We start from the raw sequence: 22,143 nt of genomic DNA, 5'->3' as shown, positions 1-22,143 counted from the left end.
TTATTTATTTAGCTCTTCCTGAGCTACAAGTATGGATTCAGAAATGCAGCGGGAGGAAAGCAGCATACGGCTTCTACACTATGATTACACTTCTACACTATATTAACGCTATAATAACGTGTTTTCTGGAAAACCCAGCTGACATGACCACTATTATGCTCCTGCTGTTCTTTTTGCTTTTTTAGCTGACAAGACATTTTGTTATCGCATTTATTTCCTTAAATGTACAAGCTGGAAGTGTAATGCATGGTATGAAAAGTCGTTTTTCAACATCTTGAAGTCGAGCAGGACATGGGCAAAGACGAGAGGGCACCACCCTTGCTCTAGAGCGCCTCTTGGCGCAATCTAGTCACACGTTGCACTTACGGTGACAGTATCGATTTACGAAATTAGTTCTAATGCTCGCAGGTCAACGAGCTCACTTATGAGTCGACTCACCAGGACTCACTCGAACTCGGATCGAGCCGTGAGTCTCAGGGATTGCGGGGGAGTAATATTTTCATGAGCCTAAGTACAAGCCTGAGTACGAGTGTGAGTCTAAGTGAGTCCAAAGTGCAACATGTATTTCTCGAGTGAAACTGAGCGAGTTCCACTTTCTTTCTCCGACCTAAAGTCCTATTTAGTCATCTTCAGCATTACTATCAGCCTTACCTGGATTTACGTTTATACTCACGCCTATTCACAGGTATTTCGAAGCACAGTCATTGATACACCGTTTTAATATTGATTTATTAGAGGCGGAATTACGTAGGGGGTCGCCTTGACCCCCTTCCCCCTTCAACCAACCCTTCAATGGAAGTTATTGATAATTATATATTCTGCTGTCATTTCTTCAAAGACAATGACCTTACTGGTTTACCAGCACTCGGAACTCGTTTTGAAGGATACTATGTCGAACGGCGCTAAGAGCACCGATTACGTGTGACAATGGTGTTGAAGAGCATTGACCCCATGGTCGAAAAAGCTACTTCTGAGCTAAGGGGCTCATGAGTCAACTAAGTTGTACTCGCTCCCACTCAGACTCACGGATCGATCTGAATCTGATTGAGTCCGGGTGGGTAATGTTTTGGTGAGTTGATTGGTTGATTGATTGATTGATTGATTGATTGATATGTGCGGTTTAACGTCCGAAAACCACCATAAAATTAATAGAGACACCGCAGTGGAGGGCTGCGGAACTTTCGACCACCTATGGTTCTTTAACGTGCTCCCAAATCTGAGCACACGCGCCTATACACCATTTTCGCCTCCATCGAAAACGCAGCCGCCGCAGCCGGGATTTGATCCCGTGATCTGCGGGTCAGAAGCCGAGTACCTTAGCCACTAGACCACCGCGGCGGGGTTGAGTTGAGTCCGAGTGAGTCCGGTTGAGAAACATTTTTGTGAAGGTAAGTCCGAGGAAGTCTTAAGCTCGAAATATATTTCATTAGTGAGTCCGAGTGAGTAAGGTCCAGACGTTTTGCCGACCTATGCTAATTATACGTCAAATCCTGTAGGAGTCGGGATGTGTTACTGTTATATTTTATTCAGATTAAATTAACCATGCAGTGACTGGGGCGGCCGCGGTGGTTACGGTGGTCAACCACGGTTGTCGCATTTCTATTAGGACGAAATGCTATAGAGGCCCCGAGTACTGTGCGTTGTCACTGCCCGTTTTGAACTGTCTCCCATACGGCGTCGTACACAGTTCGAGTCGCTTAGGGAAATCCCACAAGCTAGCAAAGAGAAACAAACAAAAGAGCTATTATGCTCGGGGATTTCTCTGTGTTGCAGATAAAAGATGACCGTCATCATGAACCAGCGCGTGCTCTCTTTATCCTCCGGATCGCCGTCCACTTTTTTTTTTCCTTTTCTGCTTCGCTCCCAGTACACGTGCTGCGACTTATTCGGCATAGAATGCAAAAACTATCATGGCCGCGAGAACGAGTACAGAAGAGAAAAAGAAAGATGCTTTTGTGACGAAAAAGTTTCTTGACGGCATGAGATTCGAACCTGCTCACGCACGATCCCAAGGCGGGCGTCTAACCACACGGCTATCCAGACACGCTAGCAAAGAATGCCATGACTTTGCACAGCATAGTATATCAAAGAGGCGGAAATAAGAATTAATTCAAAATGTGGAGGAGAGACACGAGGGTGATGAGGGGAAGGAAAAGGGGGGGGGACGTAAAAGCATAGAAAGAGAGATATAACTAGAGAAGAAGAAGAAGAAGAAGAAGAAGAAGAAGAAGAAGAAGAAGAAGAAGAAGAAGAAGAAGAAGAAGAAGAAGAAGAAGAAGAAGAAGAAGAAGAAGAAGAAGAAGAAGAAGAAAGGGAATAAATACAAAGAAAATCGAGGAAAGGGACAAAAATAGAGATACAAAAAGGGGGGGGGGGAGTCAAGAAGAAGAAAAGCATAAAAAGAACGTGAAAAGGAAACAGTAGAGCGAGAGTAAAAAAATAAAAATCAACGTATACGAAAAAAACACAAAGAATCAAAATAGTCATGCATTGTATATAGCAACATGTAGTGAGGAGCCCATGTCCTGATTTCTTTATGCTAATAATGCTGCGGCAATCAGTCACCAAGTGCAAGATGTCAGTTGCAACATTATCCGCTAAGGCATTCTAATAACTAAAAGTGACCCTGAAAAGTGACAAGCACTAAAGTGCGCAAAGAGAAAATTCGACGCTCGTTCCCGGATGTGAACCATTATTCGAGTGAGCATAGTTTATTTTTCTGGCGTCATTGCATATCCAATTATTACAGCGCTAAATATAGGTCCTAGCTCGCTCTTCATCTCCAAGATGGCAATTAGGCCTGCTCTATCCATACTAATTCGCTGCCATGAAGTACCAACTGTTCTTTACCAGTGTCGTCACACAACTGACAACGTGCCTTTCGGAGTGCCGAGTCAGGTCAGGCACCGAAGTCATCGCTCCGCTCCACCCATGCGAGAGCTGTGCCGATGACGTCATTCGACGAGCAAGCTAGCCTATCCTCTTCTAAGATGCCTCTACCATACCACGGAACGCGGAATAGCATTCGGTTTGCTCCGTGTCGACATGCTTAGAGTCGACGATGTGGGGGGCTCTGACTTATTTCGGAAACACCAGTGAAAAGGCCTCCTCTACGTGCGCTTTTCCAGATAGTATTACATATTCCGTGGCGTGGCATAAGCCCATCCGCTGTGAAAGCTGCACCGCCGATCTCATCCTTGGTGATATATCAACTTTATTGTTGAGCTTCGTCTACTAACCCCACGAACCTTCATCGCTTTGATGCGGGTATAAATAAGCGAACGCGCAAAACACGAGCAGCCCAGTGAAACGCGTTACGATTAGGGTACGCTTGATATTACATGGCGTTGCAACTATCGTGCACCCACCCGTTCCAAACACTATGGTACATTAGGGATTAATACGGATATCTCAGGGAGATAGCTCCTTTACTTCCTGAACGGTTCGTCCTGGTTCGGCGTTTGAGGCGTGAACTAAGGTTTTTTTTTTTTTTTTTTCGGGATTCAATGTTTCCTAGCCCATGTTAAGTATCTTTGGGCTTCGAATTGATCGATCGCTTCGACCTGGTGGCTCCTAATCAGCTCCTTTGGCAGAGCCACTGGCCTGGAAAACGTTCATAACATGCCCGAACCAAATTTTTCGTCAGATAGAGAAGGTATCTTTCTCAGAAATCTGCGTTGGTTTTAATTCGTAGCTTCGTGCTGCGAACAAGTGGACGGATTACAATTGCTGCCTTTCATGAACATTTCGCACCTTTGCCGGTTTTCGCGGGTGTAATTTGCTAATTACACGGAATGTTTGTCTTTATGCTCCTCCACCACGCAAGCTAAAGCCTTAATGTGGTGCAGTTTTTTTTTTCTGGTCCAGACAGATCGAAGCTATTTCGTAATGCAATAAAACTTCTGCGGTCATTGCAGCGCTTGTTTGTGTAGATGTTAGTGTAGTTCTAAATCGCGCGCTGATATGAATCTTGTATAGGCACCAGTGTATTTTCATATCCCGAGCTTAATGTGGCTCCACTGCAACGAAACATGAAGAAGTAAGTAGCACTGGCCACCCGCGGTCAGCCAACTGTAGAATGGTTTTTAATTCGCTGCCTGGCGACTTTTTGGGTGCGCTTCACGCACCAAAAGGGGATACGGCACAGGAGTGCACCTACAGGATACTAGCTATAAAGGGCAGTCTAGGGAAGGGTGCTTGCCTTTCTCGTGCACGTGCTGGATGGCCAGAGCAACCTGAGCCGAGAGCAGGCGCGCCGTCTCCTCCTTGAAGGGGCCCTTCTTGCGCACCAGGTCGCGGATAGAACCCTCGGGTAGGTATTCCATCACGAAGCACCAGCTGCGATAGCCAACCTCTCAATAAGAACAGCGTGCACCGACGCGAAGCACGAAAGCACCGCCACACGCTATACGCATGAACTCGCTTTTTTTTAGCCGTGAACGTCGTCAAGGACTTCTTTCTGGGTGAGTTGGAGCTTACATTGCTTAGGTGCACTTGACTGTGGCGCTAAATACTTGTTGTGGAAAAGGAGAGGCAGAAGAGAATGAACTGAGGCGCCGGAATTATCAACTGTTAAATGACAGCCTGAGAACCGCACAGTAAAAAAAAAGAAGGCATTTCAGCGCATGCGTGAACGGCCAACGCATGACGTGCAGCGACATAGTCAAGAGAATGTATTATCGAGAAAGCGCATTTCTGTGTCGCTGACACACACAAAAAAAACTTTTTTTAAGAATGCTTCCAGTCACTCTCTAGCAGTTTGTTTGCTGCTTTTGCCGAGAATCGGCGCTAGCGCAAAGCATGCCGGGCGTTACAATGCGCGGGAAGATTGTCTCTTACATGTTCTATTTGCATGCTCCCTCAGTCTATATATCATTAGCTCAACGCCTTGTTTGTCGATGTAGGAGTTGCCGCAGCTTAGGAGACCTCATATATTACCCGTTCGCTGTGCTAATCTCCCAAGAAGCAAGAAAGAGTTGTTACAGTACGATTGATTGATATGTGTGGTTTAACGTCCCAAAAGCATCATATGATTATGAGAGACGCCGTAGTGTAGGGATTCGGAAATTTCGACCACCTGGGGTTCTTTAAAGTGCACCCAAATCTGTGCGCACAGGCCTACAGCATTTTCGCCTCCATCGAGAATGCAGCCACCGCAGCAGGAATTGGATCCCGCGGCCTGCGAATCAGCAGTCGAATACCTTCACCACTAGACTACCGTGGCAGGGCTGTTGCAGTACGACTCAGCACACTGTTAGGCATGCAATCACTCTGCTTTGCTTGGGGCTGGCCTTGCGCAGATCATGTGAGCATGTTATGTAGGCTACTTTTTTGCTACCACCTTTAAAAACTCTCCAAAACTGATTCCCTGCCCCGCCGCGGTGGTCTAGTGGCTAAGGTACTCGGCTGCTGACCCGCAGGTCGTGGGTTCAAATCCCGGCTGCGGCGGCTGCATTTCCGATGGAGGTGGAAATGTCGTAAGCCCGTGTGCTCAGATTTGGGTGCACGTTAAAGAACCCCAGGTGGTCAAAATTTCCGGAGTCCTCCACTACGGCGTCTCTCATAATCATATGGTGGTTTTGGGACGTTAAACCCCACAAATCAATCAATCAATCAATCAAAACTGATTCCCTCAGTCTGTCTTAAGATCCGTGGCGGAATACCATGGTAGAAGTTGAAAGCCAGTGCAAAGGCGCACGTGATGGAAAAAGAGAGGGTCAAGCTGGAGGTTGTCCCTTATGTGCAGCGTGTTAGCCATAATCTCATGAAGGCGACTACCTGTTACGAAATCCCGGTCCCCCTTTTTTTTTTTTTTACCTCCCAACAAGTTTACTCAATCGTACCCATGTATCACATGCGATGAGCCGAAGGGCTGCCAAAAGCAGCAAAAAAAAAACCTTTTAGGCGCTGAGAACGAGGGTTGGTCGGTGAGATACCCCTAAGCTGTGGCAAGTCCTATATCGGACAAACAGGACGTTTCATTAATGATAGACTCAGAAATGTTAGACTCAGGTGGTCTAGTGGCTAAGGCATGCGGCTGCTGACCCGCACGTTGTGGGATCGAATCCTGGACGCGGCGACCACATTTTCAATGGAGGCGAAAATGTTTGAAGCCCGTGTGCACAGATATAGGTGCACGTTAAACAACCCCAGGTGGTCGAAATTTCCGAAGCCCTCCACTACGGCATCTCTCATAATTTAATGATGGTTTTGGTACGTTAAACCCCAACAATTATAGTATTGCGATAAACTCAGAGAGCATGCCAGTATTATATACGCAAGAGATTATGCGCGTCTTCCCGTGCATTGTAACGCTTTCAGATGGTTGATTTTCGGCAAAAGCAGCAATGCAATCACACTGCCAGAAAGTTGTTGGAAGCATTTTTATACAAAAATAAAGGGTCCTAATGCTGCAGGGACACATCTGTAACTTATTATTCGACAGAAACGCACTTTCTCGACAATATCTTGTCTTGACTATGTCGGCGCACATCATGTGATGTTGGCTATTTACGCATGCACGAAAATGCCTTCTTTTTTTCTGCACGTTTCTTAGACTGTCATTCAATAGTTGGTAATTCGGCGCTGCACTTTCTTCCCTTCCACCTCCCCTTTTGGGCAACATGTGTTTTGTGCCGCAGTCAAGTGCATCTAAGCAATTAAATCAGAATTTGCTCTCGCATGCCAATACACAGCAGCAGCACCGCTTTTACCACTGGTGGCTGCCGGGTACCCTATTGGAAACAAATCACGAAGAGAAATTTTTTCCTGACGTTACTGGTAAGGTCACCAAATAAGGACAAGAACAAAAAATTTAGAGGAGGAGGTTGCCGCGGAAGCTCTCCTTGCCTACTTCGCATTCAAGCGGAATGACCTCGTGCCTTCTTTCAGGTCCGCTGGCTGCTTGGGCGATGCGGCCATGAGTAAAATTTTGTTGTTAACCATATTGTAATTTTTTCTTCGTGTGTTCTGAAGTGGCGAAGGTGAAGCTGACTGGTTTCTCGGACTAAACTCGATCAGCACAAATAAAATAAGCTTTTCAGTTTACGTTTCATATGAAAAAAAAAACAGACATGCACCTAGTGGGAAAGTGTCAATCTGTAAAACCATCTTTAACCCTTTCAGACGCTACCATTGCAGAACTGTCTGTAAATGTGTCTAATCACTACAATGTTTCCTCAAGGCACTCAATATTTCAAAGCTACACGAAAAATTCAATAATTCTTTGATTTTTGCGTGTTATAGTAGTTCATCCTAGTTAGGTTGTAATTAGATAGCTCTACACCCAGAAGATATTTATGCTTATTTTTAGCATACCCAGAATAAAATCTCAGGTTGTTATATTGAAAATTCATTTTTGGTTGTGTCCATATTGAGCTAAGAAAAATTCTGTTTTTCACATTGCTTGCAGGAAGCGGCACCTTGCACGATTCGTCAAACGTAGTAGGGCCTTCAGGAAAGTGATCATATGTATCAGTACACTGCACAATGAAATTAACTGACAGATTTAGTATGCAGGAGCTTCAATGCATCCAAAGTACGATATATCTTGCTCTTTTTTAGCCTCTACTTTATGCAAATTGCAAAAACGAGTGTACACAATTGGTGTACACAATTGTGTACATGGCGTCTCAAAGGGTTAATTTACAACTGACGAATGGACATAATGAGCAAACATTGAAACCAGAATATCCAAACCAATGCAAAAATTTTGAACAATCACGGGTAAGACGCGTCGTGTTTGACCCAGTCACGTCTGTTATGACGGCGCACATGGTTTTCTTACAGAACTTCAGTACCAAACGAGACTGCAGTTCAGAGGCACGATGAGGCTTGAAGTGATCAGATGCTTTTGAAGAGAACTTGTCTAGAAAGAGTGTTTCGGCAAGTTAGCTTGTCCTCGTCAGGGCCAAAGCGTTGCCCTGACGAAGAAAAGTTTCCTTGTCAAAACGTTGGCTCCATTGACATTAGCTGCAATAACTTTTAGAACTATTTAGTCCCTTACATGTATTTGACTGAGAGCATTAGAAGTAAAAACTCAAACCATGGCTACATGAATTTTATGAACAGGGAGGAGTCTATAATTACTTGATATCCTTTCAACTATGTATACATGCCAAAATCAAAAGAATAAAAAATTATTCAGCCGAGCTAACACGAATCGAAGCATTTCATCAAACGCATCTTGCCGACAGCAACTTCGCCGCAATCTTGACCAATTATTCTAGTGACACTGCACTTCTGCCAGTCTAGTCAGGCTTGCACAGAACTGGGTTTACTCATGTACGCATGCAAAATCAATACTTGATCAAAGAATGGGTCCGAACACTTGTGCTCACTCGTTGCTACTAGGAAACCTCGAAAACGTTCGCCGATCTATAGATACCGAGGTTAACACACTGTATAGTCGCGCAAAACATGAAGCCCCGATTTAGCCAACTTCCTCTAGTGCATGGTTGACCTGATTCACCTGGCCTACTGCGGCTTCCGCTCACTGCACGCTAAATCAAATCCCTTATCTTTGCCGCATTCATGCTTGGCACGCCAACCGAGCGAGACAACAGTGAGTCATCCAACATACGATATCGCTGAGCAAGTGGCAAGGGAGGTGGATGCAATTAAGTGCTAAACACAAGTCTTCCCGCGCTTTCGTCGATTCAAAAATCAAATCGTAATTTAATGAAAACAAATGACAAATGAACAAACGATGACTTCTTTACAGTTGATTCAATTTTCTTTATGAGTAAAAACTGGTGAAATACAACAAATCCGAACATCCACAAGGGTGCTGCTTCTTTGGCGAGTTGTAAATGCACAGCTTAATAAAATATTTGTGGCGCAACTCCGACAAGGAAAGAACTGGGGTTTCTGAAATTATTAGTAACTCTGATAACTGGAGCCCTATCCTGTCTCCTCCTTTTCTTTCCTTGTCAAAGTTGTGCCACAATTATTTTATTAAGCTACGAACATCCACGTTCACCTAACTTCGTTCAACCAATTCTATGCCCGGCAACCGCTACGAGTGCACAAGTTCCCTGAAACTGAAACTACCACTGAGTTTCCGGGGTCTCATTAAAGTCCGTAGCGCAAGCACTCATCTTCAAGTCTAGTGCGTATGTATACATAAAAAAATCTGGAGGCAGGACTACGAAAGAAACGATAACATTATACTCACTAAGCACGTTGCATGTTAAATAGTAACTACGCTGGAGAAATATAGAAATGGATGGGGGAGGGTTCGTTGCAGGATAACCACAGCCCATTTGTCACTGAGTGCAATAAAAGGCTGACTAAGTATACTAACCAGCAGCTGTGAACGCTTCCCCGTGTTTCTGAAATTATTAGTAACTCTGCTAAAAAAATACGAGCGATCAAAATTCCACGACCGCAAAAAAAAAAAAAAGCTGGCACCGTGATGCCACCTATTTGAGCCTTCATAGAAATTAAGGTAACCGTTATCATTGAACTGTTATCTTTTAGAGTAAGAAACATTTTGTTAAAGAATATTCTTTCAGCACGAGAGTAAGGCCCGCGTGCCTCCAGCCAGCACCGGTGTCCTGACGAAATAGCGAGACTCAGAAAAGTACACATAGCCACCACATTCAAGTGAGCAGGTAAGATCTTATCTATATCGCAATGGCAGAGTTTAGTATCGTCCTGGTGTTAGGCGCACCATGGAATCCGCTGGTTACGCAATGCCCAGAGGCCGCGAACAGGACTTGTATGTTCCCCAATAGTAGCGGGCATTACGCGACTGAGCCGAAACACGAGCAGCCGAGGGTGCACTCTTGTTACAACGCATAATAAACGACCGCCAGTGACCTAAATAAATCCGATGCAGCGAACTCGGACGAGAAATCTTCACTCTCGCACTTTCCGTGCATTGGCATGATTTTACTTTTTTGTATTTTTGGTTCGAATATTTGTAACGCTTCTCGTTCACGAAGGAAGCCACGTAACTTAATGCGCAGCCTGCCGGCTGTCCATTTGCATTTATATAAAACTGCCGGGAAGTGCGAGTTTGTAGTGTCTACCTTGCGGTGAAAGAAAATTGTTATATTTCCCACCATGTCATTATCTTCGTGACATTATATGAACTAAATGAGCCTGACTTTTTGAACTTTTTTCACTGACTTAATCATGAAAGCATACCGGTAAGGTAGGCGATAAACCGCAATGCTACAGCTTCTTTTCCATTTGGGGTCATGTATACGCAATGCATGATATAACGTGCACGTGAAGCCAATGTGCGGTATCCTGCAAAGAAAAAACTTGGCATTCAACTGGTGAAACTATTATATATATTATATTTACATAACCTTGCGTATCCTGACTGCTTCGATTGACCCCCTATGCGACTTGACAGCTGCTTTGTAACATATTTAAGTCAAACAATGGTCACAGTCACAAACACGCCTAGCAAAAAGTGTATTTGTAAGGAGCCTCACGTTCTAGAATACGCGCAGTGGAAGCTCACGCTGTAGAAAAGGAATGTTTTATTATTATTATTATTATTATTATTATTATTATTATTATTATTATTATTATTATTATTATTATTATTATTATTATTAATGTGTAAACGATACACAGGTTGGGACTGTGGCGGTTACAGAACGAATAATAGTGATTCGTTTGTTTTTTTTTCTTCGTATTTAGCATCAAAACTTTAATGCCACCACGTGAGCGTGACGTAATGAATGCCTGCAGGTGGTTTTCCGTAACGTGGCCGTTGTGGCTCTCCAAAAGCCTAAACTTTCAGAATGCAGCGGAATGCACCTTCAGTACTGTAGTTTACAACATAGGAATAAATAAAAGCTCCACCGCGTGTACTGCGACACGTCTGCTATCAATCGTTGCTGTGTTAGGTTGTTTCGGGTTTAACCATGGGCACGTTTTATGTGCTATTGTAAACACAAGGCATATTACGAATTAAGATGAACGTCGCTACTTAAAAATATTAACGTTTGGCTGTGCAGTAAAGGCGGATGCTTTGCCGACATTCATCGGTAACCTGAAGCTTTCAAGAAAAGGCTAGCGACACTAGCGACACGTGTCTACAAAAAAGAAACTCACACAGAAATATCGTTAGAGGCGCTGGACGACATCGAAGCGACTGAATGCACTTCAGTCGCTTCGAGCGGCACGGGGAAGCCTGTTGCGCCTGAGCGCATACATTTATTGCCCGTTTGTAACCGACTATAATAAATATAATAACGACTTCACCAAATCAATCACGTCTTCCTCGGGAACTTGCTTTTTTTTTTGCTAGCTTACCAATCCGATCCTCACGATGATAGTCATTTGTTTTGTGTTGTAGTATAGGGTGGTTTCCTAAAATAGCCAATTTTTCTGGGGTGTTCATTGCAATAGCGTTTTTAGCTTGTGGCCGGGTTCGTTTTTTACTTGCCAAATTGTTTATTTTTTGCTTGTTCTATGATAAACATTATGGCCTAATTTTCCGTCATAGCCTAAGTACATTGCGTTATTTACCAAAAAAATAAAGCAACAATGCGGCGCTACAAATGCAAGCAACACCAGCAAGCCACGTTGTTTTGCGACTACAGTACCCACTTCACAAGATATTTGTCCCTTACTCTTGCGCAGTCTCTCGAAAATTTCGAAGCACGAAAGGGGGCAATTGTCTCACCTACTGTTCCTAGGGAGCATTTTCTTGCTGTTGGCAAAGAAAGAAGTACTACTTTTAACGCTTTTTTAGGCTAAAGAGGGGCCTTACAACACGGCCTTGCAATAGTTCCTGCCTCGGGTGATGTGTCATCGTCTAGAGTCGTATCGGCTTACCCTTTAGCTGTCTCGAAGTAGGCCCGAAATGTGACCACGTAAGGGTGGTCCGTGACGGCCTCCCAGACAGATTTTTCTACTTCGACCCGCTTTCTTTCCTGTGAAGGACATGAAAGTGAAAATAAGTTACAGGCTGCTTGGGCAAACGTTATAGAGCGTCACTCTGGCGATGGTTGTCGAGCACAGTGATCTTCCATATACCGCAAAGGGTTCACCTTTTCTGGGTTCTGGTTCTTCTTTCGAATGTACTTGAGCGCTGCCAGCTGCCTGTTGACGCGGTGGCGCACCAAGTAGACTATGCCGAAACTGCCCCTACCAAGCACGTTGAGCGTGACAAGGGAATCGAGGTTCCAGCTGACCGTTTCCTTGGGGTTGATCCAAATGTCAGTGACCACTTTCTTGGACGCATTCTGGGAGCGAAAGATGGATGTTTGTGGCAGCCCACCACCAGAAGCGCAAGTGCCACCTCACTACCACTCACTGGATCGTCTGTAGTTGCCGAGTACTTACAGAATCTAAAGGCGAAGTGGATAAACCCGTCGGGGTTTCGCTCAATGCATAATCCTCATCAGTTTGAATTCGGGAAAACTGGAAAAGCGAGAGCGTTGAGCTCAGCAAACTACAGACGATTCCAGGTTGTGGTTTTATGGAATTACTCTGTTTAACGTACCGCTGCGCTGGTGCCTGCCTGGTCGCTCATCGACTCAGCCTTCTTATCGGCACCGTCAGCACCCTGTTTCTGCTGGTCAAGGTCTTTCTTCTTGAGTTCTGCCTTGGAGTCATGCGAGCGAGACTTGGCCCTCATCGCCTTGGGCTCAGCCTCCGCGCCACCCTGCTCGTGATCATCGTCGTCCTGCGGCCGCCTTTTCCTCTTCTTAATCTTGGCCACTTTGGAGCAGCCGGGCTGCTGCTCCTCAGGGTCAGCAAGACCGGCGTCGGGTGGCAAAGGACTCATCGCTTCAGAGGACTTCCTGCGACCCTGCACAAGTTCTTTGTAGGCCACGTTCCGAGAGGCCATAAGGTGGCCAGTAACCCCTCGTCGCTGTAACCCAGCTGTCCGAACAGGCGGCGTTGTCTAATTTTACCTGCAGCACGCCATATACAAAACGTTACAACAGTTCTATGCCCGCAAGACTTGCGAGCGCGCCTCGCATTGGTGTGGTAGTTTTATCCGTAGCACTTTTCAATTTTTGTCTCTGCAAGATAACTTATAACACCTTCGTGTGATGGTAGCAGGCAGCCCCGTAGGCAGAATTTTTTTTTTTTTGGGGGGGGGGGGAAGGGAACTTGTTGAAAGCCTTGAACAGCATATATTTTTATTATTTATTATATGTTGGAGACTAGAATGCTTGAAGCTTGTGTACTCAGGTTTAGGTGCACATTGAAGAATCCAGGGGGTCTAAGTTGTTAAGCCCTCGACTATGCGGCGTCTCACATAATCATATATCGTGGTTTTGGAACTTTAAACTCATCAATAATTATTATTACTGCATCTCTAATCATTATCAAACAACGCCATTTCTCGTGCTAGTTTGTTCAAGTAATCCATGTGGAGCAACAATTTTTTCATCATTAGTAAATAAACCTGTGGTGCCTTGTTCTTACACGAATCACCCCGACACCACGTCGCGATGACCTCTCTTCGAGCGGGTTTTGAAATGCTCATTCATCGACATGTCGCGAGGCGATTACGAAAAAGAAAATTACAGACGATGCAATGCTTGGCATCGACGGTGACAGAAGCATCTTCTTCATGTTTGGTGCAAAACACGAGCCGAATATGTGGGCAGATCTGTGTGCTGTCGACGCATTCTTTGGTCTATTCCATGCGCTGATATATTACAAAGACGACGAAAGAAGTGCTATATCTTTCATGCCATTAGTTTGTGCAGTAAAGACTGCCCGGTCAATGTTGGACACATTATCCCACATGAATGGGTCACGTGTCGATGGCTATCCCTTACGTTTTCTCCTTTGTCGATGGTATAACAAGCAAAATACCAGCAGCCCATACCACTCCCGGTTAGTGAGTAAATCATTCACAGTGAACCATGCTTCAAAATACGATTTGCCGCGGGCCTTAGGTATAAAAGTATGGCCTCGGTAAAAAAAGTGTGTAGTGAAATCTGTCGTGGCTTCACACAAAATATCGTTCATCTCGGTCGCAGCAATAGGTGACAGCCTCTGCCGCAAGAGAAGATGCCGGGTAAGCGCTGGTCACTACACTTCACCGTAAGTGGCTTCCACGAGCGATTTACCGCTATTCTATGGCTGCAAGTAGCGTAAGTGGCACAGTGGCTCATCTAGCGAGAAGCGCAACCGGAAGTTCGGAGTAGCTACAAGACTAGCCCGTCACATCTCACGACACCGGAAATTCCTCGCTCAAGTCAGTTAGTTTCACCACGAGTGCTGCGGCTCGAGATTGCAGGCTACACAGAAGCATATTGCGAACCAAGCTAATAAACAATCCTGCACGAGAAAAAAATAGACCAGGTAACCTCGAAAGCCCCCGCGTTCTTTTCCCTAAGACCATTTCGACCACAGCGAAGACTTTCAAGAACAAGCGCTGATCGCGGTCGGGCGCCGCGATTTCGTCGACGCGCTCACCTTCGCGTCCGATTCGGATTTAGCTCATAGGAAGAGGCAGCGGGACCGGAGCCTCACGACAGCGACAGGGCTGGCTGCGGAGCCCCGATGTGGCAGTTGCTTCGATGGTGGTCACCCGCTCTTAGAGCGAGGGCACGTGCAGCCCGCGACTGGACGTAAGACCACCAGGTGGCCAAGGCCGACATAGCCACCTTCGCTGAGCGGCACCTCTTCTTCTTCGTCACCAATATTGTGCACGAAACGAGCTATGATGGTCCGTTCTACAGACAAGAACTTTTTGTTGGGCTAGTCGGTGCATGTTTAACGTAAGAAATAAGGCGCCAATGAGAGGAACACAAGTAGTTGGTCCATGTCACTTCTTGTGTTCGTCTCGTTGGCCCATTGTTTCTTCCGTTAGACCATACAGACCCTTTGTGCCTCTTGGTAGTTATCAAAAGGCAACATACTGAACACGAGGCACAGGGGCTGACTAAGAATTCAAGTTTTCCTGTTCGTATACTGTGCGAAAATACACAGCAAATGCGAAAAAGTTAAGGAACAACAAAAACGCCAGGCCTGCGCGGTAGGCGCAGCAAGTCACAGGGAAAGCTAGAAGAGCGGCCTTTCAGAGCCTTTTCAAAACACCCATTGGGCAACTACTGCAAGCACACTTTCTTGGTACCCGCCGGCATTCGTTATGCTATTTTTCGTCATTCTTCTGAGAAGCGTGGTATCCGCTAAACACTTGCTAGGAATTTTGTGCCAATTGTCCATGCAGTGGCTGACGACGACGAAGAATTATGGCTGAAGCGGGTATGCGCCACAGCATCTGTGTCAAAAGAAAAGGCTGGGGTTGGCATCTTCTCTCCTTCTTTGGACTGGTCCTTTTCGATTCGACTCCCAGATTATACCCCGGTATTCATTGCAGAATTATTGGCCATTGTTCTTGCCCTACGCAAATTACCCTCAAGCGAATCATTAGCAGTTATCATTACAGATTCATTATCAGTTTGTAATGCACTTTCTGCAGCAGTAAATTCAGAGCTGATGAATACGTTTCGGCATTTAGTACCGAAAAATGTAAAAAAACTGCACTTGCTATTGGTACGAGGCCACCGCGGATTATATTTGAACGAAATGGCGGACGCTTTAGCAGCAGTATCCCTGGGTGGGCCCACCATCCCAGTTTTGCCAGATACGGCTTACGTAACCGCGCTAAGGTTCCGAAATGCTTGCCTGCAATGGGGAAAAGGTAATTTGGATAAATTCAAAGATTTCGAGCATTTGAGCTATTGCTGGAATAAACAGTGGTGTGTATCTCGCCAGTAAGAGTTCACTTATACCAGATTGCGCTGTGCAGTTTTACAACTAAATTATTACCTTAATAAAGCTCGGCTCAAGGCGTCACCGCTATGCATTTGGTGCAACGAAATTGAAACAGTTGAACATTTCTTTTTATTCTGTCATCGTTATTCTTATCAGTGAAAAAAATTTTAGTAGCCCCATTACAAAAGCTAGGAATACAAGTAAATCTACCAGTAATTTTATCACTTGGCGGAACTTCATTTGGTTACTGCCACAGGGATGTATGCTCCGCTGTGTTTGATTACATCAACGCAACTAAAAGATTACCATGCTAGTGAACCCCTACCTTTTCAGATCTTTAGTTTATAATTCGTAGTTATGTCTTTCAAAAACAAAAGATGGTTTGACCGCTTGCTCAGCAAACATTTTTGTTTTTTGGTAGTATTATTTTAAGCTACTTTTTCAGATTGGCTTCATTTTCATTTTAGTTTCATTTAATTATCCTGCCACCCGGTTATTGGCCCATCCCCCTTTGTGGGTTAGCGCCATTCATCAGAGGTCATCAGCATCCGTTAATACGGAAACAAGAACAAGCTTTTGTAATGGGTTGGAGCATTGGACGGGCCACTCGTTACGCTAACCGCATTGTGCGATGACTGGTTGTTCTTTCACTGTTGTAAAACGCTTTATGGGTCGCATTAACGCGATTGCTTTCCTGGCATCAAGCCTGCCTAAGGCAAGTTTGACAACAAGTCACAAACACCGGACTAGCTCAGTGGTGTAGCACCGCAAGCACGCCGGGAGCTATGCGAGGTTTCTTTAAGGAAGTTGCGGACAGTGTCCGGTTCTTGTCAGTTCGGTTTTCCAATGAATACCTTTTTTCGGTCGGGCGAAAGAAATTGCATAAAGACAAATGCGACATGATTTTTCCAGTTCCTATGTATATGTTAATTAATAGCGGGTAGAAGGCAATGATGTTCTTAAGCGTGTTAAGAAAATGCAAATTCAGCCTAGTGCAAAAAGCTTTTTCTTTAAGTTACACTCCGGAACATTACCGGATAAGACTTTTTTAGAAGATAGAGGAGTTTATATGCCATGGGGTTCGAACTGTTTGATCTGCCGAAAGCCGGAGCCAATAGATCACGTTTTTCTGCATTGTTGGGAAGGGGTTTACTTCTGAGATGTTTTACAGAGAACTCTAAAAAAAGAACTTCCCTTACATTCACTGGGTATCAGGTTTTTGACAGTAGAAAAAGAGAAAGGACTGCCTTTTGGTCTTATAATGCTGTTTGGCCTCCATTGTCTATGGCGGGCAAGAATGGCCGGTTACTACTGTGACCCTGACAAGCGTCTGGCCCGTATGCTTTTCCGCGAAAGCATTGCTCTGTACATTGATATACTCAAACAAGATTTTGTTTCGTAATGGCTCTCCAGGGTCGAACCTCTGGTGAACCTGAAGGAATTTTAGCACTGTAATCACTAATAGTTCGGCAACTGTTTTGTCATCACTTCTGTTTGTATGTTACTGTTTACAGTGACTTATATTGATGTGTGTACCTTGTGCAAAACCGGTAATAAAGAAAAAAAACCGGAGTAGCTCAGTGGTAGAATACTGGGCTGGCACCCCGCGGACCCGGGTTAGAGCCCCATCGTGTCATTGGTGCTAGGTAATGCCTGCCTAAGGCAAGTTTGACAAGAAGTTACAAGCACCTGCGTAACTCAATAATAAAATAATAGGCTGGCACTCAGCGGACTCGGGTTCAAGCCCCACTGTGTCATTGGTGCAAATTTTTTTCTAACCAAGATGACTATCCTCCGAAAGAAAAATTAGTTCTTCAGCCGTAAGGGCTAAAAACGGCTACCGACGCAGCTGTCTTAGGTTCGCGATTTTCAACATAGGAGCAGTTTCGTAATATCTGAGCTGTTTCTTAATATCCCAAACCACAATATGGGGAAGGCCGTAGTGTAGGGGGCCCCGCCACGGTGGTCTAGTGGCTAAGGTACTCGGCTTCTGACTCGCAGGTCGCGGGATCGAATCCCGGCTGCGGCGGCTGCATTTCCGATTGAGGCAAAAATGGTGTACAGGCCTGTGTGCTCAGATTTGGGTGCCCGTTAAAGAACCCCAGGTGGTCGAAATTTCTGGAGCCCTCCACTACAGCGTTTCTCGTATGGTGGTTTTGGGACATTAAACCCCAGAAATCAATCATCAATCGTAGTGGAGAGGACAAATGAGAAGGTAAGACGGTTAATCATCCTCGACCAGCTTCGCCCACCCATGACGTCACTGCCCCGCTACCGTAGCTGTTTAAGCTTCGCAAAACTCCATGTGGCAAAACGCACAAAGTGTACGAAACATACCTTCAATACTCTCCGATTTCGGATTGTTGACGTCCCTGGTGCACCGGGCAAAAGAACACATCGAACGTGGATAGATACAACTTCACAAGTGAAACAAGTAATCGTTCAAAAATTGGCAGCATTACTTTGGATAAAGAAAAACAAATGGCGAAAGAAAGCTGTATAAGCACATGACAGTTATATAGGTTTGAAGGGAATATCGGCATCTGGCGAGAAAATGTTGTAATACAAAAAAATGCACAATATTTAATGACGGAGGACAAGTAGAGCGGCAGGCCACAGGCCCGTCAGTTTGTTTCTCGCTGGCACACGACACGTGGTATGTAAATAGCTTCAGTGCCGAGCACCGTTTTTCCGAAACCATGAGAACATAGTGTGCTGCACCATGTATGCTGCACCAAATCTGTCATACCGAACAAGTTCTGCGCCCTCAGTGCCATGGCAATTACGACTCGAAGGTTAAGGAGCACGTTTTCCGATTTTGCCAAGCCGCGGAGCTGCGCAAAACACGGCTGCGCGCGATTTCACGTGACAGCTTCATTCCGCAGTATTGCTTTGATATGTGTGGTTTATCGTCCCAAAACCACCATATGATTATGAGAGACGCCGTAGTGGAGGGCTCCGGAAATTTCAACCACCTGGGGGTTCTTTAACGTGCACCCAAATCTGAAAACATGGGCCTACAACATTTCCGCCTCCATCGGAAACGCAGCCGCCGCAGACGGGATTCGATCGCGCGACCTGCTGGTCAGCAGCCGAGTACCTTAGCCACTAGACCACCACGACGGGGCTCATTCCGCAGTACTCCAGGGCGAATCGTCCAGCAGAATTTTTTTCTTCCTTACATTTCCCAGTGTGATTAGAAGTACGATGGTCACCACTTTTAACAATGCCACTGATGAAGACGAGCAATGGCATGACATTCAGAAGGAAGCCAAGTATTCACGTGTTGGATGCAACATAGTTATCACTCAAGGAACACTGCATAAGATAAAAGACATTATCCAGGTATTCGTACATGTGGCGGGGCAGGCTGTCCACGCTGTCCTGAATAAACTCAGCTGTGAGAAATGCAGAGAAACAATGACAGCGATAAAAAAAAATTTCGGTTTGTGTTTCACAGAAGCACTGTTGCCTCATGAGAGCAATGGATCGTCCGCCGTGAAGCAGTAGTTATAGTACTAGGCTACGGACCCGAAAGTCGCAGGTTTGATCTCGGCGGTCCCATTTTGATGAAGGCTAAATGTTAGAGGCTTGTTCACTGTGCAATGTTAGTGATGCTAAATAACGCCACATAGTTGAAGTTTCCGAAGCCCTTCATTACAGTGTCTCTCATAATCATATCGTGGTTTTGGGACGTTAAACTCCTGGTATTAGAGCAATCAATCGAGGAGGTCTCCCGCATTCGACGCTGTGTGGCCTAAATGCTGTTGCTCAATATTATCCAGACGTTGATTAGTTGTCAAAACAAACAGTGCTTTTATCGTTCTCGAAGCACCACCACATGGTTGCAGACCTCATTTTGGAGCCCCTAACGAACGACGAGCGGTCAGATACTTGTGACAATGACCGTATTTAGCCGGTTCTGAAGCACTTGCTACGGTGCAGCACCAATATTCTCAAAATTCTTTTTTGCGGCAATATGATTGCTTAGATTTTAGCATCTGAATTGAAATTGAAATCACCACTTGTCGTTCATAAGGCATGCTCAGGACTTGGTGTGACATTTTCTCTGTTGTTGTGGTTCTTTTTTTATTCAATACCTGATTTTTTTCTACCGCTTGCAAGTGCAAGTCGACAAGGGAAATGCATTGAGAAAACGTCCTTTCAAACTACCAGTTAACCTCGTAGTTTTTACTGAACATCGAATGTTAGTTTGCACATCTGACTCGTTCTTTTCCTTTTAATTGTTATTTTCATTCAGAATAATTTGAATTTTTTACGCAACGATAAACCTGTTCAAGGTGTAACTACCTATCCATACTCTTTTGTGGTCGATATATTAATCAGTCGCAAATAGCTGCTACCCCCCCCCCCCCCCCCCGAGAACCGAAGAACAAAAGATGCGAAGTTTGGAAAGATTTGGTAAATATGTTTCTGCTCGCTGCCGCACTGTAATAGAAGACATAGGCTCACCAAAACTGTGCTTAAAAGGGAGCTCTGGAAATATGTATATATATATATATATATATATATATATATATATATATATATATATATATATATATATATATATATATATATATATATATATATATATATATATATATATTCTGACAGAACTGCCACCATATGCTTTCTTTCGTTCTCTTTGGTTAAAAAGCTCTTTTGTTAAAGCCGTGAGTGATTTATAGTTTTTGAAACTGCATAATAATATTGGTAGTCGATTCCGGAATCACGTTTGCAAATGCAGGCCACCCTATGTATGTTATGTACGTGTCTAGTCTTTCTACCCCACCTCGCCCAGCAGACGGATGCAGCACGCACTTCCTTCTATACGAGTTGATGACGACACGAAAACAGCACAGTTTTGTCTGCTGTACATCGTGTTTGTCATTGTTGACATCGTGTCTTACACTAAGCATGCACAATACTGAGCAACTGGCAGATCAATTCGATTGATTGATATGGGGGGTTTAAGGTTTCAAATTCACCATACGATTATGAGAGACGCCGAAGTGGAAGGCGCCAGAAATTTAGACCACCTGGGGTTCTTTCACGTGCACCCAAATCTGAGCACACTAGCATATTGCATTTTCGCCTCCATAAAAAATGCAGCCACCGCAGCCGGGATTCGAGCCCACGACCTGCGGGTCAGCAGCCAAGTACCTTAGCCACTGGACCACTGCGGAGGGGCGAGCAGATCGTTTCGGGGCACGTCAAATGCTTCACGCGCCGGCCAATCGACATCAAAAGGCGATGCTTCCGCGCTCAGCTAGTTGCCGGAGTATTCATTGAACTCTTCACCGGTAAGTTCAGTCGAGCGTGCACAGCTTGATTTCACGTCGGATGACATCACCAACTTGTTTTTCGCGAAATAGAAGATGCACCTGTGCTGCGTTTGCACCCTGTCCAGCCATGGTGGCGTGTCATGACGTCATCGTATACCCAGCCAGGAGCAGCTGCCTGTTTCTCTTTCGGTTATGACTCATTGCCTTTTTACCTGTTTAAAATTACTGACGAGTCTATCAGTAAAATGAACCACCCTAGCTATTATAGGTCATTTTATTCTATTTCAAGACGGGATTACTTCAACATTGTCTAAAATGCACCGGAGTTCCGCTTCAAGAGCTTGCTCTTTCTAGTATAAATTTCTAATAGCTTCCTATTTCTAGTGGCAACAGTAAAAAAAGTGTACTTAAGCACACTTCTTTTACTGTACGCAAAGAAAAAAAGATGTCGAGATATGAGAGATGTAGTTGACCGTAACTATTTTCACGGGATTCCTTCGGTCCCGGTAAATTGATTTTTAGGCGCGAAACAGGGACACTTACTATGTGGAGAAATTGAAAAACGCACTGCAGACGTTACAAAGCTATAGCCTTCGCAGCTCATTAGTGAGGAGTGGTGAAGCGCCATGTTTTTCTTGTCCGCTTTGTTCTCATCAGAAGTGCGCTACTTCAACATTCGGTATAATGACCAGTCCTCAACTAAGCCCAGTTTTCAACCCCACCGAAGGGTTCCCCACAAACGCAGAATTGCCCATGCAGTAAAGCGCCCGACGCCGCTGACGGCAGAGTTTCGGAGTGCCGGCGTCTGTCGATGACAGTCTCTTTAAGCACGGAGCAGGCGGTGAACTCTTTATCGCACCCAAAACGAGAGGTCACATACAAACACTATAGTTGCGCTGTCTTAGAGGAAGTCGGTGGGTATCTCATAGGATACCGCAGCCTCCATTGCGCGCTGGATGAGTCGCCATCGGTCTTCTGGCTAGCAGGCACGCAGGAGAAACTCCCACGACTCAAGGATGTTTGTGTTGCCTGTGTTGTAGTGCTTTCAAGTCTACACCATATGTATGACTGTGGCCGGGGATGAGCAATGTTGGTACCTCGGCGCTCTCTATTCCCGAAAAACTCTGAAGAAGGGGTTTGG

At 45.0% G+C, this 22,143-nt stretch overlaps 1 protein-coding gene across 1 annotated transcript in view; it reads right to left on the bottom strand.

Annotated features, from left to right (window-relative positions):
• LOC119175603 (protein kinase C iota type) overlaps positions 1–14,540 on the bottom strand; it is a 51,651-nt gene extending 37,111 nt beyond the window's left edge. Inside the window, exons 1-5 of the mRNA XM_075876303.1 lie at positions 14,410–14,540; positions 12,473–12,887; positions 12,018–12,212; positions 11,803–11,900; positions 4,202–4,338 (exon numbers count right to left, since the gene is read on the bottom strand). Of these exons, the coding sequence (XP_075732418.1) occupies positions 4,202–4,338; positions 11,803–11,900; positions 12,018–12,212; positions 12,473–12,820 (778 nt within the window). The 5' untranslated portion in view covers positions 12,821–12,887; positions 14,410–14,540. The remainder of the gene's footprint in view (positions 1–4,201; positions 4,339–11,802; positions 11,901–12,017; positions 12,213–12,472; positions 12,888–14,409) is intronic.
• Positions 14,541–22,143: the final 7,603 nt, after the last annotated feature.

Source organism: Rhipicephalus microplus, chromosome X (genome assembly GCF_043290135.1).
Source record: "Rhipicephalus microplus isolate Deutch F79 chromosome X, USDA_Rmic, whole genome shotgun sequence".
Taxonomy (NCBI): Eukaryota; Metazoa; Arthropoda; class Arachnida; order Ixodida; family Ixodidae; genus Rhipicephalus; species Rhipicephalus microplus.
The sequence above is the reverse complement of the archived record's forward strand: the minus strand, read 5'-3'. Positions and strand labels throughout refer to the sequence as shown.